The sequence below is a fragment of the Protomyctophum bolini genome, assembly GCF_963924005.1.
Source record: "Protomyctophum bolini genome assembly, chromosome: 4".
Classification (NCBI taxonomy): Eukaryota; Metazoa; Chordata; class Actinopteri; order Myctophiformes; family Myctophidae; genus Protomyctophum; species Protomyctophum bolini.
Window position 1 is genome coordinate 33,766,091 of NC_137865.1, and position 24,165 is coordinate 33,790,255.

The window sequence follows — 24,165 nt, forward strand, 5'->3', positions numbered from 1 at the left end:
TTTGTCCAAATCCAACAAAGTAAGATTTTACTTTGTTTTACACCTGTACGTTTGGAGACGTTCCAAAACGTCATTTAGGCATACAATTCAAATTTCAATTAAATTCAAAAGAAGCCAAATCAATTGGTGTCACAATATAATAAAAACAGTTGAAAGTAGGTCTAGTGGTCTACTTGGTCTATACGGGCAGTAGTGAAGGTCAGTTGGAGTCTCAGACAACAAGGAGGAGGAGAAGAACCTAAAACACAACAATTCCATGAACATCCTGCTGGGTGGCTGTGCCCTTTCACCTCCCTGCACAGCCTGTGTGTGCGTCTGCACGCACGAGTGTGTGTGTGTGTGTGTGTGTGTGTGTGTGTGTGTGTGTGTGTGTGTGTGTGTGTGTGTGTGTGTGCGTGCGTGCGTGCGTGTGTGATTGTGTGAACGTGTCTGTGTGATAGAGGTCAAAGCCAAGTGTGTTGGAACAGCGTTTCCCAAACAATGGTCTGGGATCCATTTTTGGGCCATGTATCCAAGTTTATATTTCAAAAGCCCCCCCCCCCCCTCCCTCCCAAAAAAAGGAGAGAAAAAAATAAGTTTGAAGATCTACATGCTCAAAATGCATGAGTGTAGATCAGCTATTTTCACTCTACTCTTGAAACAGGACTTATTCATGCACAATGTATGTTTCTACATTGTAGGGTGCAGAGGAGTTTCAATGATGTTTGGGGTCTCAGCTGAAAAATTGGTATGGGAACCATGGGTTAGAACATTTCAGTAGAGACCCCGCACATTCCAGAGTGCCCCCCCCCCCTGGTCCCTTCCACCTCTCCTCTCCCTGTGCCTCCTAACTTCCTACTCTGGTTAGGACTGGAGGGGGGAGGTGCGTCAAGAAGGTTTGCTTTCTTTTTCTTCCTTGTCCTTTAAACTCGAGGAGGTCCAGTCATGGCACATAATTCAACGCTTTTCCTTTTCCCTAATGTTTGACAGTTTCCCTAAGAGCCGCTGCCTTGTCAAAAACTCACACACACACACACACACACACACACACACACACACACACACACACACACACACACACACACACACACACACACACACACACACACACACACACACACACACACACACACACACACACACACACACACACACACACACACACACACACACGCTTACACAGAATGCCTGAGTGGCCGCAGAAACGTCACTGTCTGTGAAAAAATTTAAAAGCTCCACTGTCATTTTTAAAGTATATTAACAGGTATTCCATTGTTTGATTCACACTTTTCCACCAATGTGCGCAGGGAAAAATTGCCAAGAAGCAAAATACTGGCTGGTGTACGTACGTACATACTGTATGTACGTGCGTACTAGGGCTACGTCGAGGGGCTGGGTTTCAAATGAACAATAACAAGGAACTCTATTATTACGAGTTATATTAGTGGGACTAATTTAAGGCGAAAGGCGGGTATTTGGTTACCACTGGGCCGGGAGGTGGAGCAGCGATGATGGACACAGTCGCCGTTCAAACAATGGCTTCCTATTGATCGGCCCAGTGGATCAGAGTCTGTGAGCAGAATGTGTTCTGTCAGGATAATGTGGCACCAGAGTTTCTGTTTCAATCACAACACTTGCCGGGCTGTAACCCACACTGCTCCGCCACGGGCACCCAGACACCAGCGCCCCAAACAAAGACAACCATCCACCCCCCCCCCCCCCCCCCCCCCCCCACACACACACACACACACACACACACACACATCCCATTCCACCCCCCTAAGCTCTGACAAGTTGGCCCGTTCACAACAAGCAAGACGTTCATTAAAAATGCAGGAGTGAACATTTCCAATAATTCATAGAGTCCTTCCCTGTCAACATCTGCAAAGGATCTTGAAGCTAAAGGGAATGGCAGGATTTCATTAAGTAAATTACGTGCTGGCAGTCGCTGAGAGGGGAAGAGGGGGGAAGCTGCAGCCAGGCCTCTAATCTAAACCGTACCCTGAAATGCGACAGCCTGACTGCACGTACCAAGCTGCACAGCCTGACTGCACGTACCAAGCTGCACCGCCAAGACCTTAGAAATGCACACAAATACTAGATAAGTAAAACACACATGACAAAAGTAAATATCGTCTTCCCCAGAGAACACAATCAATGAGAATTTTCACATGAGCATGTTTACAAACTCACGCAACTACTTGTTCCTGGAGTTGAGTTTGTACATTCTGCAGGCCACAAGAACATACCATTTGCATACACACGCACACATACCAGCCACCAAGTTGCCTTGTGCGTGCACGTGCAGTACCTGGGCAGACCAGTGAGCCGAACCGTTGAGGGAGATGCATGAAGCAAGCATAAACACCCGGGGATATTTCTCCAGAGCAAGCATCTTGGGGAAAACACAAGACAAGCTGACTATTGTTCTTAATTGTCAAAAGTCAAAATAATGGTGAAGGGTTTAAGGTCAAATGTGAAAAGCCTGTCAGCTCCCTGGCACCAGATCAAAGACTGCAACTTATGTCTACTATGCTTGGCTCCGTGTTAGGACAAGGGAGTGGATTGAAGCGATCTCCAGTAGATCAAATTCAAGATAGTGAAAGATTAATCAGAAATCATGTTTCTCTGTCTGAGTTAAACTTGAATAGGGACTTCACTCTTACCAAAAAAGGTTCTATACCGAACTGAAGCGGATAAAAACAAAATCACGTGCAGGGCAACTTAGAAATAGCCATAAAACATGATTCCATTTAGACACTTTACAGGGTTCCATATGAAGCAAAGCATGCATAAAAACTTTTTTAGGTGAGCATGTAAGTGTAACCCAGTTGATGGGGGGAAAAAGAAACACAACTGGGAGCTTCCATCCATCCACCATGAGAGCCTGTCCCTTGCCTTTGGCTGCAAAGGACTTGTGTGGAGATGTCGAATGACACGGGGCCTCTACAGTTAATCCACACACAGCATTCTCCAGGCTCAAAGAATGCGCTGGCTATTCTGAGTTTTAAAAATACTGACAGCCATAGGTTCGGGCACAACTGTCAATGCTCCTCTGGGGAGGAAGGCAAAAACATTCTTACATCTATTTTAGCCGGCAATCAGACCACAGGCCTAAATCATGGCCGGCCTCGGCCGGTCTCTGGATTCATAATTGTGGGTGAACCGGTCAGAAAATAAAAACAGCATCCAGAACTGGCACCTCTTCCGCTGCCCTGCCCCTCCTCCCCAGGCGATGCAAGCCTAGCACATTTACAGTGGCCAGCTCAAATGGAGTATTGTTCCCTCTTGCAGCCTTGAGAGTAGGCGCGCTAAAACACTAAACTAACAGTTGGACATTCCATACATTTTTAATGGCATTGCGCGCTCTTTATTTGTTGCTGTAACCCCGTGCCCCCAAGCTGAATGAATGGCGCTATTGGTGTAGGGCCTGTGCTGTGTGCTATGGTGAGAGAGAGAGAGAGAGAGAGAGAGAGAGAGAGAGAGTTGCCTCCTAGAGCACATGACGAGATTAGCTCACTCACTTTGTTTGCTAAGGTATAATATGAGATGAGAATGATAGCCAAGCTTCTTGTTATTTCTACTAACTTTGTAGCTCTATTAGAGAGTGTGTTTCCAGTCTTAAAATATGAACACAGCACGCCTTATCCTAGGTGAGTTCAGTACACTGTGCAGTGATTATTTTTTTCTCGGGCGCTGTACTGTAAGCATAGGCTCACATAGCATGCACGATGCTGTAGATAAATCTTTATCCGTGAGCCCTTCAGATGTTAGCCAAATAGCCAGCAGTACTGGCACCACATTGGGTTGCCAAGAGGAGATGGATAAATACTCAACGCAGCGGGCTGGTTTCTGTTGACATGTAAGGGGTTTCAGTGCTCTCGCAAGACTGCTTTAGATTAGCACGGCTCTCACTCCGCAGGTAGAGGTCACATTACCTCACCCGTCGTAAGCACTAGTGTTGTCGGGACGGACACATCGAATGACACAATACTGAAAATGTACACAAAGAGCACGGCGAATATAACAATGAAAACAGCACAACATGCTCACACCAACTATCCTTCGCCTTAATCTTTTTTGCGAATCTGAGATGACGAAAAGGCTCAATGGTTGTGCTAGGGACTGGATCGTGTTTCCACTGAATGAAAACTCCCTGCCCACACTAAGGAGATAGTACAACAATGATCAAACCAAACCTTCCTCTAAATGCCTCACATCTTGAAGTCCTTATGAAACTCAAACAAGCTGGAGAGAAAACAAAAGATCCTAATCTAATAGCCACAAGAGCTCATTGCAACTCCACAGAGAAGCCAATCTGCATTACACTGACTGTACACATGCAACAATCACAGGCACATTCATGTGCACGCACGCATGCACACACAGACTCACAAAAACACGCAGGACACACTAAGGCGGCCTATAGTTCACATGTATATGGGTATTATTTTAAACAGGCTTTGTTAAAAACAAAACAAAAACTGCCATCTATACACAAGCACTGCTATGAGAGAAATCTCAAAAAAGCAGCTGTCATCGCAAGACTGACAATTGACAGCCTGTCAACACCTGACGGTCTGGCAATGACAGCCCATAGTACCCAGTCAACAACTTACTCTGAGCTCTTTAGATAAACTCAAGGCAAGAGCTTTACCTGAACCAATTACTTGGCAAAGGTTAATTCAATGTTAGTGTGTATAGATAGTTAGATTCTTTATTTATGTGTCATGCACCAGGGGTGCCCAGCCCACATGGACTTATAGGACACAACATATAAATCATTGCGTCAATATTGCATAGTTGTACAATAAAATAAAAACTCTGTTTTTCAAACTCCATTTCAAGCCTTTCATAAAAAATCTAACCAGAAAAAGTTAGCACAAATAGTTGACATTTTACAAAATAAGTACCAATGAATCTACCCGTTTCTAAAGCTAATGGTAAGGTCCCAGAATGCAACTGTGCACAAAAAGATCTTTGACTTTGTATACTGTACGCTTGTCGCCCACCCAGCTCTAGTTTTTTTTTAAGATATTTTTCGCGGCTTACACCTTTTATTGGTTTTTTGAAGGGACAGACAGTAGGCTGACAGGAAACGGGAGAGAGATGGGGGAAGACATGCAGTGAAGGCCGTGTCGGGCTCGGTAGTCGAACCCGCGGCACATTGCGACTGGATTACCAGTCGGGTGCCCAAACGGTTACGCCACCGCCTGGGCCCACCCAGCTCTAGTTGACTTCAATCACCCTAGCAGCTTTTGCCTCCCAGTGCCTAGAACGTGATGCATCTGACCTCTCCTTCTTTTACGTGGTCTTGTTATTGTTTATTACCAGTACAGAACTGGCGACATTGGCAAAGCAGTGTCTGTGTTGTCGGACTGTTGGATTATGTAACAGTGTTCTCCATAATATCACATTCTGACACCTCTGTTCCTCAATATGGTTCAATAGTAACTGTACACTTATGTGTAAACATGTCCTGTTAGCAAGGTTAGAAAGAACCATCATGTTGTCCAGCATTGCATTTAAACAAAGGAAATAACAGCTGACATCACCTCACAAGCAAAAACAAAACTCTGGCACATACTATGACATGGCAGCCAAACATGATGTTTATCATGTACACATGATGACAGCCCATGGGCACACATGACTCTCTACTTTCTACTTAGTTTTTATGTCTTGGACCTAGAAGGAAAACAGTTTGCATGTGGATGAAAGGCACGCACGCACACACACACACACACACACACACACACACACACACACACACACACACACACACACACACACACACACACACACACACACACACACACACACACACACACACACACACACACACACACACACACACACACACACACACACACACACACACACACACACACACACACACACAATTTAGTTCACCATCTAGGTCGTGCAGATCATGCAGGTCAATAATGAAGATCCTTCCAGTTGCTAGTGTAACTGACCCCCGGACACAAAAACTGAATTTGTGACGCATCACACTCGAACAATGCTGAGAAAAAAAAAATGTCCTTATCGTTTTCATCGATGGCGCTCTCGTTTTTCTGCGTGTGTGTGCGTGCTGCATTACGTAAGGGGAAACGGAAGCACAGCCTCCCAGGACAGGAAGAGATACTTGAGGAGAGGGCTCTCTGGGTACAGACCCACACTGCTACAGAGGGACCATAGCACAAGGCCATCCAGGATGTACAGCTCTGTAACCCCCCATGGCCCCCCAAGCCCTGGAGCTGGACACCGCAACAACTGGACATGACAAACGGGCTAGGGGAGAGAGCACCCTTCCCCATCCCCCCAGAGACCACTGGCCTTCTCTTCAACATTTCTCAGCCCCCCCTCCCACCCCCACACCGTCAAAGGGGCAATTCACCGCCCTGCACTGCTACAAAACTCAGGCAGCTTTTTAAAACAGGATGTTTGTCTGAGGCCTCCTTCCCCTCAAATAAACAATCCGCAAAACCTGATTTCTAGAGGCAGGGTGGAAGTACTCGAGTCACATTATTTCCACATCCCGTATCCTGGTGCATTGGGGCTCCTGAGGGAGTGTGGGCGGCCAGGCACTGGGCAAGGCTCAGGGCTTGCGGTGGAAACCTGAGGCGGCGTGCCAAGCAGCAGGGGGAGACGGACCTGCATGGGCCACGACATGCTGGGGTCTGGCCTGGAGGAGGGGGTGACACAACCCTGACAGGCTCGGGGTGTAGGGGGGGGGGGCACACGTCAATGATAAAGTTCCATCAGAACTGCCTGTCTCAAATACGCAGTGCAGTTGGAGCACTATTGTATTAATAGACCAAGATGGGTCTATTCGTGGGTTTCTGTAGAACAGGCAAGAGGTGTATGTATTATACACGTGTCACTGTGAAGCATATAGGTCATCCGAAAGCGGACAGAGGAGTCAGACTCAGTACTGATGCAGGATGCTAGTATTCCATTGCATATGATGTTTACTGTGCTGTATGTACACAGCACTCCATGAATACATAGAAATCAGTCAGCTGTGGATTTGGGTGTGTTATAGTAAATGATGTCACCCCGGCATCTCACTTTAGCTTAGCGGGGACAAAATAAAACCAGGCGCAAAGCGCCGTCCATAAAGAACACAGGAACACAGCACCGAACTTAGGGTAGATGATCTAACGCAGACAAACACATTAGGTGGGGCTGAGTGCAAAATTGGAGGTGCAATCCAGAAGATGTTGTCTTTTCAGATGTCTAGATATGCTATTTAATTGGTTCCTCACCGCAGTGGAATCACATGCCTTCAAAGCCAGCTCAACATTTATGGGTCCAATCTAATCCGCTCTAATCAAGAGCAACATCACATGCCTTGATTACACTGTCTAATTATTCCATGCATTTTCACTGTCTCCAGCTGACGTGCGCACATGCACGCACACACACACACACACACACACACACACACACACACAGCAGGATCCACGCTGACGTAGACAGCCAGGCATGCTATGATTAGAGTCGCCTGGATGCTTCTCGTAGTTCCAGTTGCAACTAAAACTTTGTTCATGTGCGTATGTCTTTGTGTGTGCTAATGTCTCCCACATCTGCATGCATTACATAGTATACTGTTCATGCAGACATGGAAGGAACACAATAAGAGAATAATTCTTCATCTATAGATTCAAGAAAAGCTTCACCATGTGGTCTGTGTAGTTGCCCGGCTTGAAAACTCCTGGCAGCTGTACACTTACATTTCCCTGAGTGATATGTTCCTGAAGTCACAGAGGGCCCTTCCCATCTATCTATGCTAACTACCCCATTCTGCCTGGAAGAACCAGTCAATACCAGAGTGGACCTGACACTCTGTCTGCCAGCGAGAGAGACCTCCAGAGAGACTGCGGTGTCCTTACTTCAACAGACAGGCAGGCAGGCAGGCAGACAAAGCAAGGTATCATTACTCTTTGGGAGCGCCGGCTACAAGCCAGTGCCCTCTCCTCCTCCTCCTCCACCTCCCCTGCCACGAGGGCGACAGCACTGTGTTCTCCTTGTCTGGCAACCTTCAATTTTTCCACTGCTTCCCATCCAATTTTCCTACTTTCTCGTGGATGGCGAGGAAAAGACGGGGATAAACAAGGACAGCAACTCTGCATGTCACCATGCAGGTCTAGTCCCCAAGGCTGTTGGGAGCAACCTGAAAAGCCAGAGTCCAAAGCTGCCCGTCTCCACATTGCAATTTACTCCAGGCAAAATCGGGATCCCCCCCCCCCCCATACCCCTTACACCGATGGTCTCAACTCAAACCAGAGTGAGTGTATGAACACAGTGTTGCGCTGACAAATTCCTTTGGGTTGATTAAGGTTGCACTTCCTCTGATGAGTGAAGAATGTGGGCACAGCGGAGCCAGGATCTGACAGCCCGGGCTAAACTGGGCGCACAGGAAGACCGGCACCAGACCTCAGTGTACACATAGTTAGCATGGCTGCCCCTCAGCAGAATAACACGGTTCCCACTGAAAAGCGCTGTGTCTCTTTAGCCCTGTGACGAACACCACGGAAAACCACTGTCATCATCAAACGACGCGTGCCGACTTAAGTCTGAAATCGGGGGCGGCATTAAAATGCCTCAAAGGCTCCCGCTTGGACACACCTCTTTAAGAAGGCGACAACAACAATGCCCGAGCAGCATTACGTTAAGGGACAAGAGACAAACATAAAGAGCCCCTACAGTCAGAGACAATGTGATTGACATAATAAAGTCAACTTGCGCTGGGGGTGGTGGTGGGGGGCGGGGGGGTGCAGTCATTCAGGAAGCAATGAGACCTGCTTCAAAGGCTTTTATTCTGATGTCCACACGACCAGACCCAGGCACTGAGGAAACAGGTGTGCAGGCAGGCAGTCACAGAGGTTTAGCATAGGAGCAGGCGCATTCCCTCACACACACACACACACACACACACACACACACACACACACACACACAGTACCATGGTACATACAGTACATAGTATATACCGCACACACTGCCTATACAGCCAGGGGGCCCTGCTCACGATGTATGTACGCAGACATCAAAGTGCCCAAGCTGGGGCGCTTTTCTTTTGTGATGCTGCCGTAAATAAATAAGTATTCTAAATATGCATGTTGAAGAATACCAACACATCCATATAGCATAAGAGGCATGGGTCCTACACGCAGCTTTTAATAGAATTACCGCAACAGAGCTTAGGTAATAACATGACACTTACATACCTACAGTATGTATAGTAGAGGGATATTGTAATGTACCAGGACAGTTAGAAGGGATTGTGACATTAAAACAAAGTTTTTGATTATTATTTTTTTGATTTTCTGAGCTCAATTGCACCCACAAAACCTGAACATTTAACATTCAGTCGATTTTCTGTGGTCTGGGGTTTTCTGGCTCAAACAAGTGCTCTGATTTTCCTGCCGTTTGTGATGTCACAACCTGCAAATCCCATATATGTCAATGGGATTTGCCAGCAGATGTCACTGTTTTCACTGTTTTCATTGCAGCTCAAAAGGCTTCCAACCCCCAGAGAAAACTCCAGACCACAGATATATTATCTCATTGTCAGCTCTGTAGCAGTGGCCGGCAAACTGTGTTCTTCTGGATCGGACTAGTGAAGAAACACGGGGAAGGTTGCTGACTGGCCGTATGTTAGATTAGTTGATGGGTGGCTCTTCCAAGACAGATTTTGCGCTTTAATTAGAAGGCGGGTGTAAGTGACCGTTTCTCTCATTTCAGCCCCGTTGTATCCCGCTTCACATTCAGCAGATCCCGTGTTCTTTTGTGGTCAGATGTCATTTCCTGGGGTCTAGTAGGACTATAGTAAATAATAATAAAGAAATCGCCGTAAAAGTTTGTAAAAGGGTTTGGCCACTTGTTTGAATGTCCCCGCCCTGTCAAAAATGGCTAAAATCGCTAAGACGAAAGAAAGCAGCAAATGAAAAACAAATTAACACTCATCTTTTACTTTCTCTAATAAAAAGCTATAACATGAACCATGGTTAAAAAAACTAAGTTGTCCTATTATGGAAGGTGTTCTATTCTAATCTGTGGGGAGCACCAGTGGAGTAAGAGGTCTTGTACCTAACCCAGGTTCAATTCTCACCTGAGGCACTGCATGTCATCCCCCCTCATGTTGAGGCTTTATTTAAGAACATCTTCCATGGTAACATGACACCAAATCAAAATAATCTAATGCAGAGGAGACTGAAATAAAGTTGGAATATAAGAGGCAGAACAAGCTTATCTACCAAACCAACCAGTTCCCATCCATTTTCTCAGCTATTGTTCCACAGAGGAGAAGCTTTAGAGTGGGTATTTCTGTAGCCCAGGGCTGCAAACTGCAATTGTGTATTTGTTGCCTAGCAATCCCCCCCACCCCCTGAACACACACACACACACACACACACGCGCGCGCGCGCGCGCACGCACGCACGCACTTGCATGCACACACGCACGCGCACGCACGCGCACGCACACGCACACGCACACACACACACACACACACACAGTATATTGTATAGTTGTTAAGACATCACAACATGGGCAAGATACAAGATACGCTACACCACAAAGACACCCATGTACCTGTCAAACTACTTCCAAAACGTCAAATCCGTCCACAACCAAACACCAGAGGGAGCTCCACTAATCACATTCAACCCAGATTTGGCTCAAAATAGGGGATAAATTAATTTAGCCTCTATGGCACAAAAATGTGGAACGCCCTCGTAAAGGAATGTTGGTTTTGAAGGAAACTATCCTTCAAAACCGCTCTCAAAGAGCACTTAAGGGTGGCTGCGAGCCTGCAATTCAAAACTGGCCCCAGTGAAAAATCTAAGTCCCCCTCCCCGCCATTACTGTACATATTATTTATTTTTGATTTCTAACCGTTTACATGATGTATTAGTACTGTATATTTGTGTCATTAAATGTTCCTATTGAATGAAGGACCTCAATGGAAACAAACCATAGGCTTTCTTGGGTTTAAAATCATCTTAGGATACCTTGTATTGAACTGTACTTTCCTGTGCTTATTTCTGGAAACTGTTAATAAAGTATTCAATCAATCATTTTATAAATGCCATTTTCACAATTTTAACCAAAGCCGAAAACCAAAAATACCCGATTATTGATTAATGAGTATACATCATACATGATTATGAGCAGGTAATCAGCAATTTTCATCATCAGTGACATTATAATTCAGACATAACTATAACCGCAACCCCTAAATGTAACCCTAACCATTGCCCAGCCTGAACAGTTTCCTTATCGTAAACCTAACTCCCCAAGTATTTTTTTTAAAACATTAAAACGAAAACTATTCTTGTAAGGACCAGGACAATCGTCCTCACAGTATCTATTTCTCGAATTCTTGACATACTTGTTGGGAAAATTTGGTCCTCACAAGTAACACAATTATGTGCACGCGCACGCGCACACGCACACGCACACACACACACACACACACACACACACACACACACACACACACACACACACACACACACACACACACACACACACACACACACACACACACACACACACACACACACACACACACACACACACACACACACACACACACACACACACACACACACGTTCCTGTATGAAGGTGGGATTAAGATCACACAATGCATAAGCTCTGCAGCAACACAGTCATGGTACAATTCCCTTACAGGTCTATTTTACACTTAAGTGTAAATATTTGACACCATCAGTAGTGGATCCTTGCGGGTCCATCTTTACACTCTGTGCAGACATTCTATCTGTGCAGTCAACACGGGAGAGTTGGAAAGGGGATCCACAGGCGATGTCATCCCTGGGTCAGCAATAATTTCTAAATAGGATAATCTGTCCAATTGCATTATACAGTAGGCCTATATACTGCTGAACACAACAGGCCATATCAGGAGGAGGCCCCCTGGCTCTAGTTCCTATGATTGCACACTACTAACTCAGCAGCAAAGAGCAGTGCCGCTCACGTGCACAGAGGGTATACAGTATTCAGGGGTTCTCAACGTTTTTGTCTGGGGACCCCCGTAAATGCTTTGGCCATGTCTCGCGGCCCCCGCCCTGCCCCCCTCCCCACCCCACCAATACAAATTGACTGCCACAATAACCTTAATAATCGAGAAAATGCATCATAAATAAATACTGAACCCAAATAATCATTAAGGAAAGTTTATGCACGTACTATATGTAAACTCTCAATTTCCATTTTCCAGCCATTCAGTTGCAAAAAAATAAAATAATAATACTTTTTCTTTTATAATCTGGGGACCCCCCAAAATAAATTTGGGACAGTATATCACTGAGCAGTTGATCGTCGTCTTGTTTCATTCATTATGTATGGTCTTTTCTGAAACACTGTGTCCAAGCACTAACACCGTCAAAATACGGTACATAACGACAGGACGACGAACAACGCCTAAACAAATTCGTAAAACCGATGCCCTTTATGTTGCACACGGGGGGAGGGGGGGGGGGGTCAGTGTCCGCTAAGAGTCCACGCCACGGCCGCAAGAGTGTAGCTGACCCGTCCTGGCCCCGTATGAACGGCAGCACAGTTGGAAGAAACCAAAGCCTAAGCATGTCTAGATCTTCTCTGCTCACCACAGTCTCTGAGGAATTGTGGTGCGCGCTCCGACAAGCCCCTCATTTGTTGACTCAGGGAGTGTCGCCGGTCCATGCTGAGGTGGTGACAGCATGTGTACAGGGGAGAGGGGGGGGTGGGGGGCTAGATAGTGTGGAGGATGGCAGGGTGGACCAAAAATACACAACTGCCAGGTAGCCACGTCAACTGCCCGGTCAGGACAGTCGCTGAGCCACGGCAGACCCTCAGCACAGGAAATGCAGTTTTTGCAACCCACTGCCTTCCCGCACTTCCCCAAACATAAAAAAAAATCCCGCTGAATTCCCTGGTCCGAATGAACCTGATACTGTTTCAATACCTTGCTCCCAGTTTGAAGAGGGTGAGTGGGTGAGTGTGTGTGGGGGGCGCCATGTTGACTCTGTGCCATGAGAAGGGAGTGTTTCATTTCAAATCAGAGGACAGGACTGTTTCTGCTCGCTTCCTTTGGTGTGGCCCCATTCACAGGAGCAACTTTACTTCCCAGAGCCCACCCCCTCCCTGCAGCCCACTTACAGCCAAGCTAGATAGAGCTGTGTGTTTGTGCGCACGTGTGTGTGTGTGCATACGCGCACACACCCGCACGCCAACGTATGTGTGTGTGTGTGTGTGAGTGAGCTTGGATCTTATTACAGTTTGATCCCACTCAAATATTTCTGAAAGAAAAACAGAGGAGGGGAGGCCGGCTCTGTGGCCAGTGCACACGCCCCGCTGAACCTCTGCACCGTTCACAATGAAACCTTTATCTCAGCAGCTTGCACTGCTCCTAATGGCCTTTAATGAGCAGGAATAAAGCACAACATTAAAATGAAATTACCTTGCTAAGTTTGCGCATTCATCCCACCAACACTCAACAGCTCCACACACACACACACACACACACACACACACACACACACACACACACACACACACACAGCTTTGAGAAATACACAACTTTAAGAACAAGTTGTGCTTTCTCCCCCAACCCCCTCTCCGCCACCACCCCCCTCAGACCCGGTTTAACCATTTCAAAGCCAAACGGGGTGATGCAACTGGCAAAAAACGTTCAGTTAATTTATTACCCGCTAAATCTAAATATGTGTGATATGTGCCGACTGGGTGAGCCAAAGGAGAACTCTGATAAGAATATGATTCATAGAAGCCATTATTCAGGCTTAAGGCTGTACGCACACAAATGCACGCACACACACCAAGTCAAGCACACACAGGCGCACACACGCACACATGTGTATGCAGACACACGCACACACGCGTGTGCACGTGCACACACGCACACACGTAAACCCACATCCAGACAAAAAAAACACACCAAAAGCATATTTTGTTTGAACAGGGAACACATTCTGTCTAAAGTCATTATCTCTAACACAAAGCAGTCCTGGGTAAAGCAGAGGATGTTGTTTCATGACTCAAACCCTCGGAGGCAAACGCCTTGATTCAAGTACCAAATATTTTTTCATTATACGGTTAAATGGGTTAAGTTTAAGGTTATGATTTAACCACTTAAGCCCTATGTACTGCATTCTACGATATACATACCATCGCGACGGGATGTGAGCTTGTAGATCTCCTATTTTCGCTATTGTTTTTGAACATTTATGAGCATTCTTTTAATGTTTTGAAATTTGTCGCCTATATGCTCAAAATAAGGACTCACGGTCGAAAGTGGTTAATTTCATTAAAGGACCACTTCACCACTTCTCAACTTATCTTCATATAATTGGTCCTCACTAATGTTCATGATAAAAGAACACCATTTTTTTCTACTCAGTCTTTGTCTCATAGGAGGGCTGTGGGCAGTTCAGAAACCGTCCACCAGTGACATCATCGTTGTCTTTTCAGGAATAGAAAGCCTGCATGGATTCCCCATCGATGATGTCACTGGTGGACGGGAGTCTGAACTGCCCACAGCCCTCCGCATTTTATCATGAACATTCGTGAGGACCAATTATATGAAGGCAAGTTAAAAAGTGGTGAAGTGGTCCTTTAAGAAATATATATATATATATATATATATATATATATATATTAATATATACTTTTTTGTAACTCTGAGCATGAGTACCTATGTTCCAGATTATGGTGCTACCGTATATAAGTCATGGTTTGTACATGTCTTGGTCCCAGCCGTACTCATCTGCGAAGAGAAAATCCTGTTCACAACCTACGGCGAAGAGTGCATAGCCGGAAGTGTCGGGCCGGAACATTCGCCAGATGTACATTTCCCTCAGATACGATCTTTTTCGACCAATCACAACACTTGTTTCATTCACGGAGAATGTAAACAAATTTGTAAAGCGTCAACGTCATTTCCTTGAGCGGTACTTCCGACAAAATCCAGCACTTCCGCTTATGCACTCTACAGCGTAGGAGTTGTGCACTCTACAGCGTAGGTCTTGTGCACTCTACAGCGTAGGTCTTGCCCAGCGTGACCTCAAGCTAGTGGAGGTGCTGCCCTACCAGCTTTTGTCTCTCAAACAGCGGTGTCCTTCCTCAACCAAAGTCGTGAAACAAACGGTGAGGTTGCTCTTACTGTACCACATGCTGTTTACATTTCTGACTAATAAAATATTCAATCAATCTTCGACACAAATGGTGAACGAGAAACACATGACGTGGCCCTTCATATCAAAAACATCATTGCTGATGAGGACAGTAAGTGAAGGTGGAGAACAGAACAGGCAGAGGCACTACGCTTACCTGAGAATTCCCCCGGCGTTATGTTTGGTGAGCTTGCCGCCTCCATTTCAGTGTAAGACAATGTGGAGTCTGACAGATCTGCGGAGAACAACAGAGAATCAGATTCCTATCCCACATGTCTACTGTAGACAATATACATAAAACATTAAACAGTTAATGACATTTAACGACATCATTCAGAGAGAACTAAATATTCCAAAACAACCCAAACCAATCTTCTTCTTTTGAATAATTCTATTTAACCCATTCAGGACGGGAACCCCTTTTGGTGTTTTAAGCATTATGTTATACTTTAGCTATTGAAAAATAGCAGATCTACAAGCTCATAGCGCGGCACTCAGTGCTTGTATATCGGAGCTTGTATATCAGGTATTTTTTTAATCGTGAAATGTGGCACAAATCTTTGAATATATATTCATTCAGAGCGAATGTTTTTAACTCAAATCTTTGCTTCTGGGGTCCCTGGAACAACATATTTTGAGAACGACTGACATAGAAACATGGGTGTTTCAGAAAAAGAAAAAAATAAGGCATTTGTAGAATCGTCTTCAGGTCTAAATGGGTTAAGGGCTCAAATAAACAAACAAACAAACAAAAACCGAACGAACGAACGAACGAATGAATGAATGAATGAATGAATGAATGAATAAATAAGCTTCCTTTGTGAATTCTACACTGTATTTTATTTGCTACGAGCACCTTTTTCTCCCTAAAATACAGGTTATCCCATGGCAATAGCAGATATACAGCTCCACTTGCAGCAGTGTTACACCTGGCGAAACCCTCCCCCATCGCCTCCCCAGAAACCACAGCTAGACTCAGGCTTGTGGCCCCCCAGCTTAGCAGCCAGGCACCAGAGCCCCAACAGCCTCACACCACAGACGTCCCACACTGGCTCCAACTGGCATGCTTGCTGACATTATGCCACATACTAGCTTGTCTCAGCTCAAAGCTACTGGGCAAATTCCCAGTCACTGTGCCTAATTACAGCCATTAAAATTCTTCACGTTGTTTTATTCCTGCTTCTTCCCCCTCACACTCCCTCTCCATGCTGAAGGACTCAACTATTCGGTGTGGTTTATTATACAACTTGGGTTCAAAATAGCATTATGAATAATTAATGTACCACGATTTGTTGCACCACTGTAGTTAGATTATTCCTTGGCATTCATCAAAGTACTCCAATACATACATACATACATACATACATACATACATACATACATACATACATACATATACAGTATATATATACCTATGGGTTGTGTTACGTTCCAGTTCCATCGTTTGTTTATTACTCACCCAGTGGCTTGTGTTCTTCGTTAGGGGAGAGCCTTGAATAAGGGGGTGGAGGTGACTCTGAAACATACAACAGTCGTTTCAGTATATTGATAAGGAACAAAATTCTCTCTTTTCTAAACTGAGAAGAAAAATATATACGTAATGTAGAAATGTAAAATTCCTCACGACATAGTATTTACCTCATTCAAGCTCGAATAAACCGTTATCATGTTTTTTTTACATCACACAATTAATGAAGTAATGCTTTGGTGTTTTAGAGTTAAGTAAGGACAGATAGGGACTGTAATTAAATGGAAACGTCAAGGCATGTTGATGCGTCTCCTCAAACAATTAATGTAAGACATTAAGACATTTTAATTGTATTTTGATGGCAAATACATTTTAAATACCACACTTCTAGTACATGATTATAATACTAAATGAATCAAACATTAATTGGATAATGTTGGATAATGACATTTTAGAAATAGTTAATGTTAATAGTTTAACAGTCAGGTTAAGACCACGTGCCAAGGTAAGAGAGAAATATCACATTTCAGTAATGGGCTCAAGACAAGCACAGACATCTATTACGTTTAGAATAAGCAACACAAAGCATTTACTGTAAATTATTATTATTTACTTCATTATTTGATTGAATTATTTATGTTAGGCTAAAATGCTAAATGGTCAAATGTAGGTAGTAGGAGAAACGTATTATTGTTACACCAAAGCACAACAAAATGATTGGTTGTTGTCGTGCTGAACCAAAGTTCAGTAAAACGTGGTAATTCTCTACTTTAGTTTATTTATTTTTTAGACCAAATGTCTATTTATTTCAGAACAGAAGGGAAATTAAGAAAAGAAAGTTCTTGCCCAAAGCCAAATGCACAAAAAGGGAAAGGAAAGGAAAAACGTTGTGAACACACTGTGACCTCGCCTACAGGGGAGAGGGGAAGGAGAAAAGCAGAATAGCAGCGGGTCCTTTAAGAGTGGCGGCAGTAATTGCCAGGATCTGAACTCAGTCACTCAGATACACAGCTAGTCAGTCTGGCGCCAGTAGTATGCAAACTGTATATTATCACCACTCCTTCACCTAAAGCCGGATTTATACTTAGCTGCGTGCTGGTGTTGCGCACCAAAAATAGCTGATCTAGAAGCTCACAACACGTTGCAGAGTGACGCTTTGTGAGCTTGTAGAGCCGCTATTTTCGGTGAGCGACACAGTGCACAACAAAGTATATCAAGCCCTTAAATAGCATGAGGGGACCTCCTTAGGACAAAAGGGCTTTTAAAGCGCAACTTGAAACTGATCTCATTTGAAAAGCTTAATGCCTGACCAAATAAAAGGAAAAGGTTTTGGTCTATTTACATCCAAGTTCTTTTAAACAAACTTTGGTATTCTTTAGCAACTTTGGAAAAGTAGATTCAAAACAAGTGAAGCATAATTCATGCAATGTAATCTTTCTTCAATGCAAACGATGCATTGTTTGCATTGTATGTTCTCTGAAGATGAAGACTGAGTGGGGCATGTTTTTCCAAATGGAACAATTAGTCATTTCTTACTTCCCCACTTACTAACAATGTCAAAACCAGTGACTATGGTTCTGATTTGAAGGCCCCTTTCTTGAATAGCATGAAAGAAATACCAGTTCTATTGGGACACGCATGAGCGCATGTGAGCTATGTCTACTACGAGCTCAAGTCCCAATAAGGGGTATGCGCCCCTCTCCCCCACTCTTACAATTCATGTGCCTCTGGCTTTAGGTGAAACAACTTTCAACAACACTTCAGCTATAGAAATGTCTGTTTTGTCACTCCTCCTTATAACACACTCTATTCAAACTTCCAAAACTAACTTTAACAATGATGATGACGCCTGGAGCTTATAACAGCCTGGAAACCAGACGAATCTGCCACAGGAAAGAAGAAAAAAAGTCCCTGGGGAGATTGGTCTGGCACTCCTCTCAGTTTGAAGTACATTTTGCTCAGCCCAGAGTTGTGGGTGACCAATCAGAGCCCACTATTCAAAGTGAAACTTTTTGGCTGTGACGTTGGAATGTCACAGCCCCTTGGAAATAAATCTTCCACACCGAAGTTCCAGACTAATATCTACACAGTGGTGTTAGTAAGGCCATGCCAGGCTATTGTTATAACACAGAGTTGTCATGGTGTGTACAGTCAGAACACAGCATTGTCACAGTGACAATCTGAAAGGGGTCCGAACCTTTACTGTATGGTAGGTAATACTTAATTCTTTATGTATACGGATAGAGAATTTCTACTCTACACACATAAACTGAGAAGAGCACCTTTGTGGATGGGAAATTGATGTGGTTTTGACCCTCTTGTTTCACTGTAAGATGCTACCAGAACTGAACTGATCATAAAGCGTAGCTGTCAAAAGTTGTGGAGAGAGAGAGAGAGAGAGAGAGAGAGAGAGAGAGATAGAGATAGAGATAGATACTTTACTTTATTAATCCTGAAGGACGTTTTTGCATTCAACTGCTCCAGATCCTGCAGGATTAAGAAAGCATAGATCTATCTATCTATAATAACTACAGCTCCAACAAAGCATAGATCTATCTATCTATAATAACTATAGCTCCAACAATGGCAGCAAGGCGTTATGTTCAGTTCTACTAGAATGTAGAATCCCCATGTTTCGCCCAACAATGGCCGAAACGTCATGAATCTGTAAAATGACAATGTTTTATAATAAAACGAAACACTGTGGAGCAGAGCTGTGTGCAGACTCTTATCTTTTTTACACAGTTCTAGTAGAATCAGTGAAACAAGAGGGCCAAAGCCACATCAATTTCCCACATGTGGGCGCTATCAATTCTGACATTGTTAGACTTATGACTTTGAAGTGCCTGTCACAGCCAGCTGGCTCTAGTAAATGTGGATGTTATGGAAAAATCCATCTCTTGTGCCAGTGAGGAGACAGAAATACCGAGGCTTGCATCTTCACACACGATACCACACGTTGTCCTCGGGTCAGAGGGGTCGAGTGGCCCAATGTTCTAAGGTTTGCCAACTCACAGGCCTTCTCCTGCCAAACTGTAGTCTTAATACAGGTCAGAGAGGTTGTGTCATATGTGGAAATATAGTTCATGGCCTCCACCACCGCTGTAATTGGTGTTTTTCTCTGGCCTCTTGACTGTCATCTTGCATATGAAGTAGTATAGTCATGTTACCTCTTGTGTTTTTCTACATGGCACCACTGACCGTCCAAAAAGAAGAACACACGCGCACACGCACACACGCGCACACACACACACACACACACACACACACACACACACACGCACACACACACACACACACACACACACACACACACAGGCAAGCGTCCAACCCTGCCCCCAGATACCATTACACTGCACTGTGCAGTGTAATGGTATCTGTCAGTTACCAATACCATCACTGGCATATTCATTTACATTAGACATATTTTGGATGTTATTAAGGACAACTAGCATTAGGCAACCTAGAATGGCCAAAATAAACTACTACTGTTGTAGAGCTCAAACACTTTCCCTAAATAGGCCTAGAACTCAAATGCCGCTGTGACTGACTGTTATCTTCCATGACTGGAATATCCACGCTTATGGTATGTGTATTTTGATGGTATTTTTTGTCAACATTACCTCCAGTGTTAATCATAATAGTTTATTTTCTTCTAGGAATTCTAAATAATCCAACCTGTTTAGAACTAGCATCCCTACACAGCCATGCTGTCTCAGATTTACCCCAGCACACAGCCATTGAGCAAATTATGTATTTTAACTTGTAGGTCAACTTCCGGTCAATGTATTATGTTTATGCTTAAGCCAGTGTCCAGTCTTAAGCCAGTGTCCAGTCTTAAGCCAGTGTCCAGTCTCCAGTGTCCAGTCTTAAGCCAGTGTCCAGTCTCCAGTGTCCAGTCTTAAGCCAGTGTCCAGTCTCCAGTGTCCAGTCTTAAGCCAGTGTCCAGGCAGTCTCCAGTGTCCAGTCTTAAGCCAGTGTCCAGTCTCCAGTCTTAAGCCAAGTCTCCAGTCACCTTTCTCCAGGCCTTTCAAAGTACTGTAACTTTCCTCTTCTACCCCGGATTTGAACCCAGTTTCCTGTGCAAGTGCTGACATTTGTATCATTGAGTTCAGCCAATAGAGCCTGCCTGCTTGCTCAGTGGATAAATGGAATCTTGAACTATCAGGTCAAAAATTCGTGTCAGATCCTGTGTCTAGATGAGATATGACCTTTGACACTACATCTAAATGTCTCAATAGAAGAGCAGGGTGACAAAATACAACCACCCCAATTGTATAGTTGTTCTATAGTAATACGTTATTACTAGAAATAACATAGGCTACTCTACCATACAGATTGGACTAAATTACATTTCATTCATTAAAAAGAAAGTTCCTCACCATAGCCATGGATGCATTTGAAAGACAATATATACATTGTCTTACATTTTGGCCCAAGAATGGCCCAAAAAGAGAAATTGCACTACAGGGATAATGAGAATAGAACAGAAAGACGCACACTGTTAAAGACAGACCTGAAGAAATAGAAGACATGGTTGTATGTCATTTATGCCACACAGTAGGCCTATTTTATGACCATTTTCTAAGCAACACACAGATCAGGCTGGTCTGCAGTGTGCCAGAACAGTATGGAGCACAGTCTACAGTCTACACAGGCAGATGCTCTTACCTGGGCCACAGAGTCGACTGTAGTGATAGGGATTGCAGCATACTGTCGGACTGTCCGGGGACCCAAAGCTCATACACTCACAGAGCGGTTTGAGCTGGGCCGAGTGCTGAAGGTCGGACCACCTGTACAGTTTACAGACAAGCAGCTGTGGAGATGCCAAATGGCCGCCCAACCTCAGCTCTGTCCGGGACACCATAACACAGTCGCTAGGCATCCCTCCTCTGGACTCCACCGCTTCCAGTAAGGTATCCAGCGTTTTCTCCTTTAGCCTCTTTAAAAGCGCATATGTGGCCGATTTGAGTTCTTGCTCCAATACCGTGCGCGGCATAGGCTCCTGCGCCTCGGGAGAACCGCTATCCCGCGGTCCGAGGTTCCTCAGCACGAAATGACACGTCCCCGGTTCCCTGCCCTGAGCCGTTTCTGGACCCCGAATTTCCGAGTGGTCCCGGTCTTTAAATAGACAGCAAGTCACGGTCCTACACTCGCTGTCGTGAATGGAGCGGGGGCTCCCCTGGTCCTGGACGCACACTGCGCCCCCATGATCTTGGTCCGAAGTGACCCCCACCACCACCACGCCACTGCTCTCCACGGGACTCCGGGTGCACACACCCCCTATGTCCACTACAGGCGACCCGCTAGGGGTCATCGGTCCGAGCTCCGTTTTGGGAATTTTCTCTGGGTTGTTGCCGAACAGATCGTCCCTGCACCCTTCGCTACTTGCTTTGCCATTTCCATCTCCCCCCTCTTTATCTGGGATCAAACGACTTCTCCAGAGTCGCCGCACAAGACCTGAGCGTTTCGTCCTGAACATACGACAATTTGAAAATCTATATGGGGGTTTTGTTCTTGTTCAGATATCCGAGTACCTATTGAAGATACTTATGTGGTCGTCGTACAACATTAATGTCTGTTGAATGCCGTGCAGTGCATGCACAGCCGACCGATGAGCGTTGGCGACAAATCCGCAACATTCAGAGTCAATGCTACTTTGTTGCATTTACAACAACAAATCCCCACTAAGAAATGCAGTGCTGCATGGTAATCAAATTGCATTCATTTAGCCTGTTGTATCGTAACAAAAACACAAGAAGAGCGCAAAGCTAATGCTTGCTATCCGGGATCGCTGCGGAATGAACTGTTTATATGTTTTCTACGAACGGATAACAAACGTAGCGTACATGATAACATAACATAATAAACTAAGCCATAAAATCCATACAAACGGTAGCCCTTCAATTAAACAACAACAACGCGCACAAAGACTCGTTGTCTAGTGTAGTTTATGGACTTTAAACAGCCTCAGATCTACTTCTAAAACCGGCACACGATTATTGCGAGCATGAATGAGGTACGAAGCGATTTTTAATCCCAGTATAGAAAAAAAATGCTCTAGAGTCAGAATCCTTGTCGTTTCCTAAAGATCTCAGTGGGTTTCTTTTACAATCCAAAAATATCCATGTGAGCTGAAAACAAGAAAAGAATCAATCCCGAGTCTGAACAGCGCTCCTGCTTCCCGACTCAGATCCAGCAAACTGCAGCCCAGATCTCTTTCTTTCTCCGTTTCTCTCTTTCTTTTTTTCTTTCGCTCTCTCTCTCTCTCTCTCAGGCGCGCGCGCGCGCACACACACACACACACACACACACACACACACACACACACACACACACACACACACACACACACACACGCAAACGCGCGCACGCAAACGCACACACGGGCCCCCGAGGAGAGCGATGGAGCCATTGGCTGACTCCCGTCATGTGCTAGTCTAGACACTTTGGCGGCTGTGAGGGAGCTGCACTGATTGTTGCGCAAACAAGGTTTCAAGTTCCTTAACTCTTAAAGGCGTAACATCCACTTCTCATTTATGAAATTAAGTTACTAAAACTTATTTACATCCATGCAGCATGTATAATTTAAGGCTTTTGAACATAAAAAAACAAAGGGCAAAGATTCTTTGTACAAAGAAGTCAGCATCTAGCCTACTTACTGTACGTTCAAACGAAATGTTCTTTTATATATTGATATTAGGCAAATTTTTGTTGAGATGCTGAAAAGTATAATTGTATGACTCTATTGTATGTTAAAAAAAATTGAATTGTATGCAACATATGTATTCAACTAATAAGTGTAGCGTATTAGCCTACTATTAGCCTGTTATTATTATTATTATTATTATTGTGCTTTTTATGTTTTGGCCCCTGTGTGTCTGTGGCTAATCTATCTCAAACCACTGGACCGGTCAGTCAGAGCGTCTAAGCAAATAGCCCCTTTACTTGTGGACTCTGAATGGTCTGTGAAAAAGTGTCATGGCGGCCGTGCTACTTTTAGACTAACGTAAACATGTAATCATAATGTTATTGAAAAATAACGTATCTTTGCAAATCTTTCCACGTCGGTGTGGTGTGTGTGTGTGTGTGTATTATTTATTATTATTGTTGTTCATTTACTATGAAATCGTGCATTTCCCGTCAGTTGTTGGTCACCCCAGTAACATCACGTGACATCATTAGGGATGGAGATCCCTGATGTCATCAATATTAAGCCCATATATGGAGATCCCTGATGTCATCAATATTGGCCAGCAACTCTACATCTGACCTCAAACATCAAACCCTTAGGTCTCCATATATGGTGCTGACCTGTTCTGACATTGCATGTTGATCCTTCCCCATCCACCCTTCCTCTTCGATGTCTCCCTTTTGACTGATACCTCATTTAAACTCTAGACGGGCCCACCCCAAAGTGCATTAGTGCAGCCCGAAAATTAAGGTATGTATGTATGTATGTATGTATTTGGTATGTATGTATGTATGTATGTATGTACTGTATGTATTTGGTTAAA

At 44.5% G+C, this 24,165-nt stretch overlaps 1 protein-coding gene across 1 annotated transcript in view; it reads right to left on the reverse strand.

Moving 5' to 3' along the window:
* Nucleotides 1-22,861, reverse strand: part of smad6b (SMAD family member 6b) — a 32,024-nt gene extending 9,163 nt beyond the window's left edge. Inside the window, exons 1-3 of the mRNA XM_080760779.1 lie at nt 21,320-22,861; nt 16,640-16,696; nt 15,338-15,415 (exon numbers count right to left, since the gene is read on the reverse strand). Of these exons, the coding sequence (XP_080616905.1) occupies nt 15,338-15,415; nt 16,640-16,696; nt 21,320-22,130 (946 nt within the window). The 5' untranslated portion in view covers nt 22,131-22,861. The remainder of the gene's footprint in view (nt 1-15,337; nt 15,416-16,639; nt 16,697-21,319) is intronic.
* Nucleotides 22,862-24,165: the final 1,304 nt, after the last annotated feature.